Source organism: Labeo rohita, chromosome 6 (assembly GCF_022985175.1).
Source record: "Labeo rohita strain BAU-BD-2019 chromosome 6, IGBB_LRoh.1.0, whole genome shotgun sequence".
Taxonomy (NCBI): Eukaryota; Metazoa; Chordata; class Actinopteri; order Cypriniformes; family Cyprinidae; genus Labeo; species Labeo rohita.
In genome coordinates, this window is record NC_066874.1 from 34,811,843 (window position 1) to 34,830,747 (window position 18,905).

Consider the following 18,905-nt stretch of genomic DNA (forward strand, 5'->3'; position numbering starts at 1 on the left):
CACAAATACAGTACACAAATGGGTCAATAGTTGACATGCTGACAAAATTTGGTCAAATTTAAACTGTATGTGTTGTATTGCATTATTTGATTAAATTCATTAATAAAATAACTGTACTGATTATAATATTTACTATGATTATATTTAATGTGTGTATATTGATTAACTATGAATATTTATTTAAAAATTTCATATCATATGTATATTTTTTGTTATTTATATTATTTATAAAGTGAGTATATTTTACATTTATCACATGCATCATATAATTATTGTGATTATATTATTATATTTAGTATGATTATATTTCATTTAGTTATATTATTTCATCATTAATATTTAAGATTTTTCAAATATTATTTGTATATATATATATTGTTATTTATATTATTTATAAGTTGTGTATATTTTACATTTATCACATGCATAAATAAAATACTTAAAGTGATTATAATATTATATTTAATATGATTCTATTTAATTTAGTTATATTGTTTGATCATGAATATTTCTTTAATATATTTCATTATATGTACATATATTTTTTGTTTTTTAGATTATTAATAAATTACATAATTTACATTTAATATATCATATGCATAAATGAAGTAATTATACAGATTATTTTATACAGACTTATATAAATGATAATTATACCGAATATGCATTATGAATATTTCTTTAAATATTAAACATATCATATTATATATATATATATATATATATATAATTTTTTTTTTGTTATTTATATTATTTATAAATTGCATATATTTATCATTCTAAGTAGTGATTTATTGGTTTATATATATATATATATATATATCAAGCTGCAGTTTGGTTATTTTGATTAAGTGAAAATAACTACAAAAATACAGCAAACTAACTCAATAAAAACATGAGAACATAAAAAAAAACATGATTTTTTAAAATAAAAAAAAGTGGAGTTGTGTTTTCGCAAATAAACTCTTCATATATATATATAGATAGATAGATAGATAGATAGATAGATAGATAACATCAAGAATCATCTTAAGATCTTAACAGCTTACTTAATGTACAAATCATATCATTTGATAAGAAAAAGTTTGAGATGTCTTCTGAAACACTAGATTACTGGGGTCCTTCCGTTAGGACTAAAAGCCAAAAAGCCAATTCTTGATTTAATTCCTGTTTCGAAGACTCAGTTGTGATATTTAGGTGATATTTGCTTGTGATTGAGATATTAACGAGGCTTTCAGAGTGTGTGGGAAGATCTTTCACAGCGGCTTCATGAAACGTGTGTTTGTGTTCCAGATGTAGTATCAGTTCCAGGTTTGGTGCATTATGGGAACCCGTAAGAAGAACGACAAATCAATAATGACATCTCTGTATCTCAGATGCTCCTCCAAGACAGCAGCGAGATTAATGGAGAGCAAAAGAGTCTCAAAAACACCCAGAAATCTCACGTGTCTCCTCTAGTGCTGCAGAAGAGATCTCAACAATGATTCGCCCACAAACAACACTTCAGATCTCAATAAGTGCCATTACTGTAGGTAATCTATTGACTCATTTATGCTTTTATCTGTCCTCAGGCGTTTTAAGAGAAACACCTGAAACCAAGTTGATGCTTCAGTAAAAGATAAATTAGGTAAAAGCAATAAATCATTTCTCTAGTAATAGCTTGCTTGTGCATCTGTGTTGAAATGCAAGAGTTTTCTTTCTTCTCATCAGTAATTAAACATTTCATGCCCAGTTTGTCATCTTTAAAGCAACATAAACAAACACCCAATACAATTAGATGTCAAAACGCATGTGTTGACCTCTAAACATGTGACTTCACCAAATCAAGTGTCTCACATGCTGCAGGATGTTTTCTTCTCACTAACCTCATTTTTCTTCTTCATGTTTGTCTCTTGAAGTGACTGAATCAGGTTTTTTCAGTCAATGTGTGAAGTGAATTCTCACAGGTGACCAGCAGAGAAACCACAGGTGTGGAGAATCACATTAACTAGCAGCAGCATCCACTAACTAACCACTAACCACACTGATTGTTTTCCAGTGTTTTAGCACTTAAAACCCAACAAAAATCTTCTTATCTCAAATATTTTGTTTTTAAAGTGCGTCTCTGTGTCGTTCTTCACAATTAATAACATTTGATGTTACATTCGTGCATCTGGCAGATGCTTTTTATCAAAAGTGATTTACATTGCAATCAAACTGCACATTCATATTCATGTTTCCTCGGGAATCAAACTCGTGATCTGGCGTTGTTAGCTTTGTGATCTACAACGTGAGCCAAAGGAAAGCCTATTTAGTATATGATATTTTAGCCGTTAAAACCCAACAAATATCTGCTTCGCTTTTGAAGTTCTGTTTGTGCATAAATAAATGACACTTGATGTTTGATATTTAGCAGTTAAAACCCAACTAAACGGCAAACGGAAAACTGTTTCCAAACAGTTCTAGGGCTCATGCAGACATATAGCTCAAAACATAATTATTATAAACACAACAGTAAACAGAAAAACATTGAGTTTCACTGCATGCATAAAAAAAACCCACCAAGACATTTTTCTAAATATCTGCTGGAACATCTTGAGGGTGGGTAAATGAGGACAGCATATTCATTTTCTGGTGATTAAGTGCATCATTTGATATGCATGATCACATCGATTACAGTAAAAGCACCTCATTTTGTGAATTTAGCGAAGTGAAGAAATGCCCCAAACAGAAATAAGTGAAGCACAAGACATGTTCTCCGATCCGTTTCCACAAAGAAAGCCTGATTCCTGATCTGCACTGATTAAGCTGCTGTTTTAGATCAGGAGGTCATGACTGCATGTGTCGCTCTGAGAATGCAAAACGCTCTCCTTCAGGGTTGGCCCCGCTGAATCACAAACTTCAGGTTTTACCGTAAACGCGACGGGAAGAACACCCTCACCTCCGAGCAGATCAGCCGAGCGCAGAGAACGTCAGACTGCAAAGGTGTGATTTAGCAAACGACAAGAAAAAAACACCTGAAGAGAAAACACGTTTGAGGAAAGTGTTTGCATGCAGATGAAAGGAGGATGTGTTGTGTGTGAGAGAAACAGAAAGGGGAGAGACGTGGGACCCCTGACTCAGATGGTGCGAGATTTTCAAACGACAGCAGCGGAAATTCCCTGCACTGAAATCTGGCGAGAGGCACGATGACAAAGACGTTCACGCGGCGCAGCGCGGCGCTGTGCTGCATGACAGTATGTTCCACTGCGCAGATCTCTGCTGACAGACAGCATCTCGCTGTTAATCTTTCTGCTAAAGAAACTATTCAGACTTACCAGAAGCATGAGATGGTTTGAGCTGAACTGGTTTGAACTGACCTAACTAGGCTCATTAGGGTTGTGGGTGAAAAAGGAAACGATATCAGTAGATTTTATCATGAAAACAGCATCATACACTAGATTTCATGTATGTACATGCAGCGTAAAACATTTTGGAATTACTTTTTGCATTATTACTATAGGATTATTTTTTTATATGCATGTATGTATATACAATAAAAAGCTAAATTAACAATGCATATAGTGCATAAAATGTATATATGTGACCCCGGACCACAAAAACAGTCTTAAGTAGCATTTGTAGCAATAGCCAAAAATACATTCTGTAATGGCAAAAATCATTAGGATATTCAGTAAAGATCACGTTCCATTAAGACATTTTGTAAAAATATATATTAAAACGTATTTTTTGATTAGTAATATGCATAGTTAAGAACTTCTTTTAGACAACTTGAAAGGCGATTTTCTGAATATTTGATTTTTTGCACCCTTCAATATTCAAGTTATTCAAATAGCTGTATCTTGGCCAAATATTGTCCTATCCTAACAAGTGGAAAGCTTTTGTGTGATCCTGGGTCACGTATAAATATTAATTATAATAATTACTATAATCACAAAAAAAATATTTCTGATATTAAATTTCATCTTATGCATTTTGTAAATGCATGTTAATGCATGCATGTTTCTTCCACGTTAAATGTAAAAATTGGTAATAAAAATATCTCTGTATCTTTTTTGACACATGCATGACTTCTCAAATCGTTTAGTTCACGTAAACGCAGCATCTTTCTTACACTTGACTCACATCCGAAAATCCAGATAAGCAATTTGAACTCTGATATACGCCACAATACAGAAGAAAAGATCAGTAACTTCCACTCGTCGTGACCTAAAGCCTAAAAACAAAGTACCCTGACCTAAATTACGACGAGCCCTTATATCCTTCGTTTTGGTGGCTCGAAGTCAAGAATGTGTCGTCACAGTTCGGAAATGAAAGAAAATCAAACTTTTGGCTTTGTAGATGATCTTAAGCCACATTATGAGGTAAAAATAGTAAGAAGACGCGTGATTTAAGGCAGATGTTTGCTTTAGTAAGCACTTGTGTCTTTGATTTTGATTTGATTAGCTCACATCATTTAATGACCTCCATGCAGATCATACTATCGCTCTTACGTTGTAATTTAAACCATGTATTTTATGTTGCAATTAATAAAACGAAGAGGAGCCAACTGTTTTATTTGCATGCCAAGGGCAATTTTTAACTTGCATTTGGCGAGTGCTTTTTGTGGTTTCTGTGATCGCCTCTGTCATGTCAAGTTTTTCTGTCGTGAAATGTAAAGCGTGAGTGTTTATCAGTCAGATTCATTGGGTGTGTGAATGCAGGCCTCCTGAGTTTACTGCTCGGTCAATTTTTGACACGCATAGCATGCATAGTTTGAGTTCATGTCGAGATCTCTTGATTTTGATTGCAGATCGTTTGAGAATGCATTTAATTTCATCGCCTCTAAGAGGAATGATAGCAAGAGGCCTCATTCATGAATCTTCTCTGTTTATCGTGCAGACCCGGGACAAAGCGAACCGCAATCGTGCTGCAGAAAGCTTCGGCGCTGCGTATCTGTGCATGCACTTTTTTTGTGCGTGTGTGTCCATGCATCTGTGTTGCATGTGTGTGTGTGTGTCTCTGGTTAGCGCTGCAGTCCAGGAATGTCGCAGCGAGTCTATGATGGCAAACACACACCACACTCTGAATCAAACCAATCCCTCGTCATTACTGTCTTGTCTCAAATCTCTCTCGCTCTCACACCGCACTATAAATACCTTTGCTTCCCCCCCAAATTTGTTTTCCTCCTCGTTTTTTTCCGTCTCTCGACGCAAGAGAATGTTTGCAACATCTTCCAGGCTTTCTGATGTGGCTCTTTATTTTGTACATTCGCACAGACCGCACAATAGCGGTCGGTGAATATTAAAACATTCTCAGGGCCCGGCGCGAGAGGGAACGGGGCCGTTTTGAAGTTTTAATGGCGGGGTGGGGGCTAAATAAAGCTCCTCTTTGAGCTGGATAATGTGAAAGTTGGTTAGCTGCACATCAGTTGCGACATTCGCTGAGAAATTAGCGTTGGGGTTTCGCAAATATGCCCGCTATCCGTGGCGAGAGCCTGCGCTGGCTTTTACGAACTCACAAAGCATTTCTACCTCGAGTCGTTAAAGAATCCGCAATCTCGCAGCTTGTGTTGTTTAATGCGAGGAGCTCAAACCGCTCGTGCTGAAAAGAAGAAGAACATCAAATGACTCTTGTGTGATCTTTGCAGGGCAGGTTTCTGTGTTCCCTCGTGTTCTGCATTGACAGAGCACCACCTTGTGGGAATGTTTGGATCTGCAAGAGACCACATCACATTCTACAGCACACAGAAGTGTTTTTAATTAAGCAAAACTGTTACTTGCTGAGTAAAAATGTATGCCATTCTGGTGTCTTGGATTAAACTCAGTGGAAAACTACAGAAACTAAGAAAATATAATCAGGTTGACATGGATGCATACTCTACTTTTGAAAAGTTTAAGGTCAGATATTTTTTTGGAAAGAAATGAATGCTTTTATTCATCAAGGATGCATTAGAAGGATCAAAGGTGACAGTAAAAGCATTTATAATGTTACAGAAAATTTCAAATAAATGCCTTGAACTTTCTTTTCATCAAATCATTCTGAAAAATAAAATGTATGACAGTTTGCATACAAATATTGTGCAACATAACTGTTTTTAACATATCTAATAATCAGAAGTGTTTCTTGAGCAGAAAATCAGCAAATGTGACCCTGGACCACAAAACTAGTCATAAGTATCACGGGTATATTTGTAGCAATAGCCAAAAACACATTGTATGGGTTAAAATTAAAACAATCATTAGGATATTCAGTAAAGATCATGTTCCATGAAGATATTTTGAAAATGTCCTACCCTAAATATAGCAAAACTTAATTTTTTGGTTGCTAAGAATTACATTCGGACAACTTTAGTGGTGATTTTCTCAGTATTTTGATTTTTTTGCACATTCAGATTTCCAAATAGTTGTATCTCGGCAAAATATTGTCCCATTTTAACAAACCATACATCGATGGAAAGCTTATTTATTCAGCTTTCAGACGACGTATATATCTCAGTTTCAAAAAATTGACCATTATGACTGGTTTTGTGGTCCAGGGTCACATATTAGAAAGATTTCTAGGATCATGCGACACTACAGACTGGAGTAATGAAGCTAAAAATTCAGCTTTGATCACAGGAATAAATTACATTTTAACACATATTCAACATTTAACAGCTAACTTAGATTCTAATAATATTTCACTATTTTTACTGTATTTTTGATCAAATAAATGCAGCCTTGGTGAGCAGAAATGAATGTGAAAATATATGTCTAAAAAAAACCCTCTCATTTACACGGCTAGATAAACTGTGTAAATGTGTGTTTATATATATCGCAGTCCGCATTCGTTTGATTTGATTTCATTTGCGTGTTAATGAGAATCTAAAGCAAAGTCTTAAAAACACTCTAATTAAAGTCACCGAAAGTGCAGAGATGGCAAAAAACTCTAAAGGAACTGAGTGTGTGTGTGTGTGTGTGATTGCTGATCCTCTCGCCAAAAAGAGAGAAAGAAAAGTGGAAAAAAGAACTAAATAAAATGAAATTGAGTGGGTTGGAAAAATGGGAAGTTTAAAAAGGCAAACGGGGTTTTTAAGAGAATCTTTGATGTGTATCACTGGAGCACTGTGTGTGTGTGTGTGTGTGTGTGTGTTACTGTAAGTCAAAGCAGAAGGGCTCGTGGGCCGTGTGTGTTTGATGTGTGTGTGATGTGGTTTCGGGGGGGAAGGGAGCTGTGTGTGGCGTCAGAGGGACCGAACGGAGCGCAGGAGTCTCTTTCCCCTTCAATCGCATGTGTGTGAGTGTGTGTGTGTGTGTGTGTTTGTGTGCGTTACACGGACATTCACACCTCTGTGACGCATCACTGCTCATATACGGTGAATCACTGCCAAATAACTTCATAATCAATAATATTTCTCTCTCGTTGTCGCTCTGCCATCAACCACAGACATTTATGTGTTTTAAGGAAGGCCCAGTTTTGTCTCTCTGGTTTGGCAGCGATTAAAAAACGTGCTTTTCCGATCCGATCCACGCTCAAACCCGCTGGAAAGACAAATCCGAAAATCACAATGACTTCTAAACTTGTTCAGATGTGAAAAATACCCAGTAATCTCACATCCCAGCGATTAGAAATAGAAATGTTTTCTGAACGTTCTCGTTAAGTTATAAAAATGTTATTTCTGCATGTTTTTTTAAATGTTTTAACATTTTTTAGGGTTATGTGAATGTTGAAAGAACATTACAGTTACATATGTTGCAAACATTATGAGAATGTTACTTTTAAACATTCTCGGAATGTTCTGAAACAAGTAACGATTTAAAAACATTAGATGACTGTTCAATGTTTTAGAAAATGTTTCTTTGAAGAAACCTTGCCAGAACCTTCTGAGAACATTCCAGAGAAGAGTCATAGATCTCATTATGAACCGATTTCTCATCAGATCTCTACATTGTACCGTTTGACTCATTAGCGACTATTTCTATTCCTCCTGAGGAATTCTATGAGAATCACTAATGCTAGAGTTTGTGTCCGACGATCCGCGCGTTTGATGTTGCATCGCTGCTCTGTGATGTAATCGGATTCGTCGCTGACTTCCTTTCTCACGACTCGACTTCCTGCCGTCAGATCCCTAGACTTATCAAATCTGACCATCTCCATTATCACTTCATACACACTCGCTCCTGACCGCAGCGCTGGAGATGTGCGACGTTTACAGGAGAAACTGCAAGACAGATCTGCTCGAATTCTCTAATAATCAGACTTTCCAGTGAAACGTGTTGGCTCGATGCTTCGACTTGTTTCGCTTTACTTACAATGTCCTCACTAGTCAAAAATGTCCTTGTTAATACAGTGAGACCTGTGGAAGAGCTGGAGTTCACTATTGTAATGGTTCATGTTGCAATTCCTAACTGTTCGTTTGTATCGACGCAAAAGGTCATTATTACCCAACCCATGAACATAGAGATATTATAAAGATTAACATCATGATTTTCTGTAAAGCTGCTTTGAAACCAATCAAACTGACTTGCCTTGAGAATTAGAGGTGTATACATATAACTAACGTCATATTAAACCCATTGATTTTGCGATCGATCCTCACTCATAAAGCTTTAGAGGAGTGTGTGCGGGAGTGTGCGTGTGGATTTGTACCTGTTGACTACAGGTACAGTGTGAGGGAGGTTTAGGGAGTGTTTCTTGCTCCTTCAGTCTCAAAGCTCAAGGTCTTCACGTGCTGAGCTGAGCATAAACCTGCGTTTAACCGTCTCAATTTACACTCTAGCTCTTACTGTTATTTATTCATTAGTGCATGCTGTTCTAAAGAAAAAATAATGTCATATAACCAATTTTCTGCATATTTCATGAACTTGACTAGGGGTTTTCAATTCCCTGAATATATCATATCATCACAACATTTAAAAAGGCAGTTACATATATTTTCATGACTAAAATCTCAATTTATACTGTGAAATATTAATATTATAAATGCTTAAAATATTATTTGGAAAATATTTAGCTTCCATCACGTTTCATGTTTTTTCTGCTCTCTATACACAAAAAATCTACTGTCAGATGTTTTGCTTATTATTTAAACTGTTTTTTATATATTTATTTAGTTTATTCTTTATTATATTATTATATTTGTTATTTATTTATTTATTTATTTTTATTTTTATTATTTTTATTTTATTTTATTTGTTCATAGTTTTCCTCTAATCTCTTGGTAAAATAGTGCAGAGGATTTTACTGGTGGGATTTATGATTACAAATATGATTTTTTGTTCATAATTATGCATGCATGTTTTCTGATGGATGTTAGATTAATAGTCGGATTGCACCGTTCTGTAATGAACATGGTGCTGCTTTCACACTCAATGATGCACACAGCAGGACGGCCTATTTAACGTCTTTTTTTAATTAAATAAGTACTTCGTGTTAAAGCATCTGACTGTGATGTGGCTGAAAGTCAAGTTAAAAAATTATTAAAACAAAATGCTGATGAATCACTCACAGGAACGTCAGTTAGGACAGTTGAAAGTATTGATTTCATGAACGAAAGGGAACGACTGGAGTATAATGCGTTTTACTCATGGTATGTTTTACAACACGACCACATGACTATAAGAACAAGTCAATCCAGGACAAAACCAAATGAAAACTTCTAGTTAAGACGAGCTATTCCATTACGTACGATCTGTGTGTGTGTGTGTAAATTGAGCATGGCAGTTCGCTACCACAAGACGCAAACAGGCAAACAGACTTCACTCAGCAAAGATACACTGTTTACAGCCGCGTCAGTCCATCACGACACATTGCACACAAACAAAGATCTCTACGGGTGTATGCGTTCGTGTGTTTACCGTGGTGGGCGAACTCAGTGTGCGTGTGTGAATGTTTAAAGCGGCCGGTCCTGCATAGGTGTGTGTTTAGACTTACTTTGACAAGCAAACAACAATATCAACACTGCAAATGCATCAGTTGGGTGAGTGTCAGCGGTTCATCCTGCGTTAAAGCATGGCACACGTCGCCTGTTTACTTCACGATACTTCAAACACAAACCCACAGGGAAAATGTTATTGCTTAGAGCTTTCCTAAAGCTCAGGAGACTGAATGGACTTTGTCTCAAATGCTTCTCCTTAAACTCATCAAGAACAATACAAACAGAAAAAAACACAGCCTCCATTGCTTTCCAGCTGAGGTCTTCTGAGTTGAAAAGTGTGAGTTTTCTGTTTCAAAATTCCCAAATGCAAATGCCAAAGCAATTTAATGCTGCAGGACATTTTATGTGTTTCTGTTTTTTATAAGACGCTGGACTTAATGTGACCGAAGCCGAACATCTGAGTCACAGCAGCGGCCACACACAGACGTGACCCGAGGAAACGCACGTAAACCGCAGCCTCTCACGCACACGCTCACACACGCTTATCATGTACGATCGTAACATGATTGTGCTTCTCATGTATGAGAACTTCAACTTTTACTATTTTAATTAAGACCAGATCTGATGATGACACCCAGCTAATGAAAACATGTGAAACGTTATGAAAAGTTAGGAAAACATTGTTTATTCAAAACATGCAGTTTTTACTAAATGTTCTAAAAAATGTTATAGAAATGTTACATTTGAATGTTCTGAAACAACTAGTAACATTTAAAAAACAACATACAAGCATCCAAGTAAAAAGTTTCATGAATGATGTTCAAATAACGTCTTTGTGCTAATGTTTTGAAAACATTATTAAAAACCAGATAACTCTGAATAAACCTTCTATTAAAATTACTATAACTGTACTGTTCATAACTACCAGAATGTTCTGAGAACGTTCCATAATTTGATGTTTTACTTCCAAATATGATATAATGAGATGATTTTCACTTTAATTGCACATTCATTTTTATATAATATATAAACCATAAAAGTTTCAAATAGAATGCATTTTTTAATATTACGAATATTGTTGGCTTTTTGATGAATTGCTTTTGTTTTGCTTTCGCTACAAGCATCTGCTAAATACATGGTCTTAATTAATTTACTCAGCAATCTCACAATGAGATGCACATCTTCCGAGACACTTTTACTGTCTCAGTCTCTAAAAGTTAAAAATAGAATGGCTTTTTAATAACTAGAATGCCTATAGAGTAGAATAGAATGCCTTTTTAATACCTTTTTCACAACTATATTGTGATGGGGTCACTAAATGACTATTTCGGTCCAAGCAAACTCACAATAAAACACACACAACTTCTTGAGAAGACCTTTTTACTGTCTCTAACAGGCTAAAATACAACATATTTTTAATATTTGTGACCCTCGACCACAAAACTAGTCATAAGGGTCCATTTTTTTAAAACTAAGATTTAACAAAGCTGAATAAATAAGCTTTCCATTGATGTATGGTATGTTAGGACAGAACAATATTTGTCCAGATATACAACGATTTGAAAATCTGGAATCTGAGGGTGCAAAAAAAAAATCTAAATATTGAGAAAATCACCTTTAAAGTTGTCCAAATGAAGTTCTTAGCAATGCATATCACTAATCAAAACTTATGTTTTGATATATTTATGGTAGGAAACGTACAAAATATCTTCATGGAACATGATCATTACTTAATATCCTAATGATTTTTGGCATAAAAGAAAAATTCATTTTGACGCATACAATGTATGCTCAGCTTTTGGTACAAATAGTGCTACGAATGACTGGTTTTGTGGTCCAGGGTCACATTTTTTTAAGCAGAAATAACTGTACTGCGATATATACAGTTACACAGCGTTAAAATAAAAATTTGTCAGTAGTTTCACAATTAAAAAAGCATATCTTCTGAGCCACATCTACTGTCTCAGTCTCTGAACAGAACATTTGTTACTAAAATGGCCATCAGAAACAACTATACTGTGACATATACAGTTGCGCAGCATTTTAATTTGGTCCGAATGAATTTAGTCGGCGATCTCGCAGTGGAACACACACATCTTCTGCGCCACTTTAACTGTCCCAATCTCTGGCCCTTTCTTTTATTTCTCCTCTTTCTCTCTCCTGCTGCGTCTGACGCCTCAGCTCTCTCGTTTGGGGAGCGCCACTAATAAACCTTGGAGCCTGGACTCCTCGCTGTCTCGCTCTCGCTCTCTCTCCGCTCAAATCTCTCTGATTCCTTGCCCAGTTCTCTTCTGTTGTCCAAAATGACAAGCGACTTTTTCTTAGTCTCTCTTTCTCTCTCTCTCTCTCTCTCTCTCTGTCTGTCGTTTTCTCGCATTCTGCCCACTGTGACAAGACTGTGCCAGAGAAACACACACACACACTCGACAGCAGACACACAGCTGGACCCCAGCTGCCTACAAAGGCTTGGGTTTGGAAATCAATGAAGGCGAATGAAGAAAAAGGGAAAAGAGTTTAAATAAATTGGCACTTGAAAAAAGAAAACGCAAAGAGGCAATCGAGAGAGAGAGAGAGAAAACACGCGTGCGAGCGAATGCAGAGAGACAATAGGCAAGGAAATGAGCTGTAACTGCAGCGCTACGTCAAAAGCGAAGGTCAAAGACCATCCGTAACGGCAGATAACAAAGATGCGACGTTTCAGATCGGATGACATCTTGCATTAAGATGTCTAAAATCTAACATCATCCAATCACTAACTCGGCTCGAGTCATGACGAACGAGAGTGATGCGGCCGCCACCCTGGAGTCGGTGCGTTTTATAACGCAGCACGTCACAGTATCCGTATTCCTCCATAGAAAAGACTTTCCCTCTCGCTACTGAGGATGATGTTGAAGCATTGAACAACATCTGCGCTTCTCATGCTCATTTTGCAAAGCGTTTTATGTAGCTGGTCAGATGAAAGCGCTCGGTCTTGAGTGACACCGGCAAAACACAAAACAAAAGGACGGAAAATGTTTTGCTTCATGTTTTAGAGCGGATGCAAACGCCCAGCTAACAAACATATGATCTAAGAATGTTTTGCTAATATTATAATAACTTAATTTTCTCAAAAGGTAAAGCTTTTTTGAATGTTAAGGGAACATTTTACAAACATTATGAGAATGTTACTTTTAAAAGTTACTTTTGAATGATTTGAACATATATTTGAAACAAACAGTAACATTTGAAAAATGTTAGGTGAACGTCCTCCTAACATGAACGATAACATAATTAAAAAACAGATCATTTTGAACAAGGGTCCTATTAATATTATTGCAAGAACATTTGTTTGAGTTTTGAGAACTATCCCCCTGTCCACTCTACATTATACAAAACATGCACACGCACACGTGCACATAGTGATCATTAATCTGAAACTGCACTGTTTAACACTTAATAGTTGAGAAATGTGCTGATGAACCATGAAACAAGCAATGAACGCGCCAGAGAATTCTCACTGTTTGTTGCGACTGTGTCTTTTCTCTCATCACAATCATCTGTTCTGCATATGCACACACACACACATTTTTGTTAAAGAACGGGAAAGGGAGAGATAAAGCAAGGCTGCGTTATCTACAACTTTTGCATGTTGTCGCTCAGTGTCTTCCAACATTTTTTTGACAGTGCGACACTGTGTGTCATTCTACAGTCACCCCAAAACCTCTATGGACGCTTGCGTCACATTTCACATGTTGTCACTCATTCGAATTTAAACACTAAAGTAAGTGGCATTTATTATAAATATGCACACACGTGCTTTTCAAATAAAAACATTTGACTTTTTTTTTGAACTGCTAATAAATGCAGTGCTGAAGACAAAACCAGCTAGTGTATTAGTTTGTGGTTAGTTAGCAGATGATGTTGACAGTTAATGTAATTCTCCACACCTGTGGTTCTTCTGATGAACACCTGTGAGACTTTCAGGAGAACCGGTGCTGTTTGCATAAACTTACAACTAGTCTGACCAACTAGTAGTTAATCAAGGAGTAATTGGTATTACTCTCAGAGCATTCTAATTTAAAATAACCAGTATTAAAAGACACATGACTTCTAAGACTAGTCAAATTTTATGCAACCAGCCGCTGACTTCATACATCTACTAAAAACCTGCTGATTCAAACACACTGAAGAGAAAAGATCCTGCAGCATTTGTCTGATCAGATAACGCTTTGATAGTTTGACTTTGATAGGCATATTTAAATAATTTATTTACACTAGTTGTCTTGTAAACTGAACACAAAAGCAGCTAGTGTCTCAAAACTAACAATTCATGATACTTTTTCACATCGGCGGTTGTCAGAGGAATTAGGGAAGCAAGTTTATAATTGGCAGGGTCACGTCTCGCAGTTACTATATGAGCACCATGTTTTTACATGTGAGGTGAGACACAGGGCTTCTGTCCGTTAGCTCTGGCCATCACACACGGGTGCGAGGTCGACAAAAATGACACTAATGCCACATCCAAATGAGGAAGTTCTCTAACCACACACACACACACACACATGCACTCAAATACACACCGTCCTGCATACATGTCAAACAAAACGCCTTCGATCGTGAACAGCTGTTAAGAAACACAATCACTTAAACAGTCCAGCAAAGCACTTTCACACTTCTTCACCTTTTCTAAACCACTAACGTATCTTTGGAATGTGCAGTGAGCACCGTGAACGACTGTCTTGGCTTTGAGCTTGTCTTGCGTTCATGGGTATCTACACGCAATCTAGAAAGAAATGTGAAAAGTGAAACTAATTAGTGTTCTGAGTGTGACTTTTGTGGGATATACATTTAAAACCTACGAGTGAATATTTGAGACTATGTGAAGATGTTCAGAGCTTGAGATGGAACTCTTGTAGGCCTAAACAGAGCGACTTTTCTTTAAGAAAACCAAAGGTATTCAGTTCACTTAGTCTTGTTTACTGAGAAGTTGAAAGACATCTCATTACAAAAAAATAGATGGGCTGTAGAAAGTCTTTAAAGCTAAATACAATTTAAAATATAAATGTAATTTAAATAAGCATTTTAATAATTGATTGCACAACAATTCCGGAACTTTACAAAAATAGTTAATTTCTACTCTAAATAGACAGAATAGTTTTGATTTGCGATAAACAATTATATGCTTGCATTTATAATAATGCACGTTGTTCACGTTAACAATAAAAATACTAAGAATAACTGAAAAAGTCAGTCACATTAATTTTGAAAGCCAGCTAAATATATAAACAAAATCACTGTCTGCCTATTTAAACGATTTAAAGAGAAAGTTTAATTGACAAATTGACAAAAACAAATCGAAACAATTTTCTCTCCATCAATAGGCCTAATAAGACACGACAATGTGAGGAAGTGCAAGAAACAGTGCAGCTGTATGTTGAACTCAATGAAAACGTGATGCTGAGGACTGCAGAAAAGATGCAAAGCGGACCGCAAGTTCTGCAAACTTTAAAGCTGACAAGCAAAAAGTACTAAGAAAAATAAATGCACTAATGTATTAAAGTAATGCAAACATGGAATATTCGTGGAGTAGCAGCTTAGGGAGTGCTGATGTCTAGCTACGGTTGCAAACGCGTTAATCTAGTTTTCCTAGCGGAATGAATGAGTGCAGAAATAAACCCGCACAACTTAAGAGACTTCTCAAGGCAGCTGCTGAATTCACCACTAACCTTGGTTTCTCCGCGGGTTCGCCTGTTTCCTCCGCTTTCCTCGACTCCTCTCTGCCATGTCGTGGCCGTATTTGTCCGGTGAAGGCGCGGACGGATCGTGGGGATAAATGACCGAAGTGTCGCTCCGCATCGCTCGCGCCCTACAGCGCGTGACTGCAGTAGCGCTCAAACCCGCGTCGCGTTCAGCAGCGGCTCTGATGTCGTCATCGGAGGCAGGTCTGGTGTCAGCCCGTGTCACCCCAAACTGTGAAGTGTGTTCTGAGGAAAGGAGAATTTGCGCACTTAAAAGTGTTATTTCCTAAGGTGGAGTTACTTTTTTATTAAGGAGAAAATCATGTTCTGATTTTTTTTTTTTAAAGTCAGAAACACCACCGTTAGGTATAATGCAGCTTATAAGTAGGCCATGTAGGCTTATACTTGCGCGTAGCAATTATACTAGGTGCGTTTTATTATTTTATTCTTCAAATTAAATATATGCATGTAGTTTGATAGCTGTTTGTTTTTGGTGAAAAGTTTATTTTTGCTTTGCAAAAGTGCTGAAAGTTCACTTTTTTCATCGCAATACATATGCAGTACCCGTTAGCGTATATTTACCTTTTAAAAAACATCGGTTAAACGTTGCAAACGCTTTTAATGCGCAGGTACGCGTTTTATTGGGAGCGAATCGCACCTGTTCCCGCGCCCCCCATCAGCGCCTTCTCCTGTTGATCGCTGTAGGAAGTATTGTATTGTCACCTCTTTTGTGCGAGTAATTGAACGGTAATCTGTTTAGCAACTGAAAAAGAAAACATCAGAAAAACTCAAACACACCGTTCCAGGACCCCTACCTTGGCATTCACACGCATCAACCCCCACCTGAAGGCGCAGCGGTGCCGGAGCGCACTGTGTCATGATAATGCCCGCGCAATAGGGTGGACCTTGATCCCTAAGCGCTCCGAAATAAATGACTTTTTCCACTTTAAATGATGTTAATGGTTAAGTAATTCTGCTTTCTATTTAATGACAATCTTGTTAATTATTATTATTATTAATACGAATGTCATTCTGTTGCCTTACAACAGCAACACACATTGATCTGAAACAACTCGCCATCTGTGATATATTATAATATGTTCTGCTCTTTGAAAACTATCGATTATGTTCACGTTGTCTTGATTATGGCTTGTTTCGCGCCAGAAAAAAAAGCGCGGCAACGGATTCTGAGGGGAAAATAACTTTATCTTAATTGTTGTTTTTACAACAGCGGGCGGATTTCTCCTTTTTGTCTGGAAAAAAACATCTTATAGACATTACAAGAAAAGCCACAACACTAAATATTACCACAGGATGACCGAGATTTGAAAGAAAAATGGTTTGTATAGTTTACTTGGATATTTTGCTTAGCATAAACGTCGTAAATTACGACTCACCCGTGATTTGCAGGCTGCTTTCTTTTATGTCAGGTTTTTCGCAGTTTGTCGTGTGTACAATCTAGCAAAAATACTGTTGGTACAGTGATGATATTAAAAGGTAATGCTGTAGTACTTTAATTTCCATTGAGAAAAAGAATAGTTAGCTAACATATTCTTGTACTATGGGTTTTACGCGAACACTAAGATACTTTAAACAAACAAGTATTACCATGGTACTTTTTAATAACAAATCAAGTGCATTTACCACAATGCTAAGCTTGTGTTTATCGCGTATAGCTACAGCCTTACAAAAATAAGGTACAGGTACAGTGATGATATGTGACCATGAACCACGAAACCATAAGGGTTAATATTTTAAATTGAGATTTAGTCATCATCTGAAAGCTGATAAAATAAGCTTTCCATTGATGTATGGTTTGTTAGGATAGGATGATATTTTTTTCCCTAGATACATGCTATTTGAATATCTGAGGGTGCAAACAAATCAAAATATTGAGAAAATCACCATTAAAGTTGTCCAAATGAAGTTCTTAGCCATTGGATATTAAATTTTGATATTTACGGGAGGAAATTTACAAAATATCTTCACAGAACAACATCTTTACTTAATACCCTACAAAATACCCTTTTGGCATAAAAGAAAAATCAATCATTTTGACCCATACAATGTATTTTTGGCTACTGCTACAAATATACCAGTGCTACTTAGGAGCACTTTTGTGGACTAGGGTCATATATCAAAAGGTAGTACTATAGTACTGTAATTTCCCATTGAGTTCCATATTTGTGTACCAAGGTATTTACATAGTACCCACAGTTGTATGAACCATGGTAGTTTTTAGTAGTGAATCCTAGGCATTTTAAAGGCAATATGCTAAGCTTGTGTTTGTTGTGTATAGATACAACCTTACAAAAATACTGCGGTGGTACAGGTACAGTGATGATATGTGACCATGAACCACAAAACCAGTCATAAGGGTTAATATTTTAAATTGAGATTTAGTCATCATCTGATCTGATAAAATAAGCTTTCCATTGATGTATGGTTTGTTAGGATAGGATGATATTTTTGCCCTAGATACATGCTATTTGAATATTTGAGGGTGCAAACAAATCAAAATATTGAGAAAATCACCATTAAAGTTGTCCAAATGAAGTTCTTAGCCATGGATATTACTAATCAAAAATTAAGTTTTGATATTTATGGTAGGAAATTTACAAAATATCTTCACAGAACATGATCTTTACTTAATACCCTACAAAATACCCTATTGGCATAAAAGAAAAATCGATCATTTTGACCCATACAATGTATTTTTGGCTATTGCTACAAATATACCTCTGCTACTTAGAAGCACTTTTGTGGACTAGGGTCACATATCAGAAGGTAATACTATAGTACTTTAATTTCCATTGAGTTCCATATTTGTGTACCAAGGTATTTACATAGTACCCACAGTTGTATGAACCATGGTAGTTTTTAGTAGTGAATCCTATGCATTTTAAAGGCAATATGCTAAGCTTGTGTTTGTTGTTTCTAATGGACATTTGTCTTTTTAGGGACATAAAATAGAGGGTTTCAGGTGGAGAAAGCTAAAGAAAAGGAGAAGGGATGAGAGGTCACAGTCCTTTTGTTCAGGAGAGGAAAGGAGATGGAATGGGTCATAAACCTACACCCTGCTGTGGATCTTGGATGAGAGGAGTAAAGGAGGACACAAAGAAAAGCCTCATTCAGCACTTCACCTCTGCCCCTGCAGATGATGGTAAGAAAGTGTTTTTTACATGAACGTTATAAACCGTTGTCAGACAAAGAGTGCAGTTTGCTGTGTGCAGTGAGCCTAAAAACAGCCAGTAAGTGCAAGAATCTGGGCACCAAATGGTCCCGAACACCTCCGTAGTCGCCGAGGGACGCCCTAGGGTGGGGTGTCCCGTGGGGTTTCCAGCGTGCACGAGTTTGGCAGGGGTTCAGAG

The 18,905-nt window shown here is 36.6% G+C and overlaps 1 protein-coding gene across 2 annotated transcripts in view; it reads right to left on the minus strand.

The window, feature by feature from the left end:
* Positions 1 to 15,725, minus strand: part of LOC127167332 (zinc finger E-box-binding homeobox 1) — a 35,161-nt gene extending 19,436 nt beyond the window's left edge. The window contains exon 1 of one of the 2 annotated variants that reach the window (XM_051113312.1): positions 15,523 to 15,725. In XM_051113312.1, coding sequence (XP_050969269.1) covers positions 15,523 to 15,652 — 130 coding nt within the window. In that variant the 5' untranslated portion in view covers positions 15,653 to 15,725. Of the gene's footprint in view, positions 1 to 1,865; positions 1,941 to 15,522 lie in introns of those variants that run through there. The other variant, XM_051113318.1, reaches the window with a different exon arrangement.
* Between the last annotated feature and the right edge of the window lie 3,180 nt (positions 15,726 to 18,905).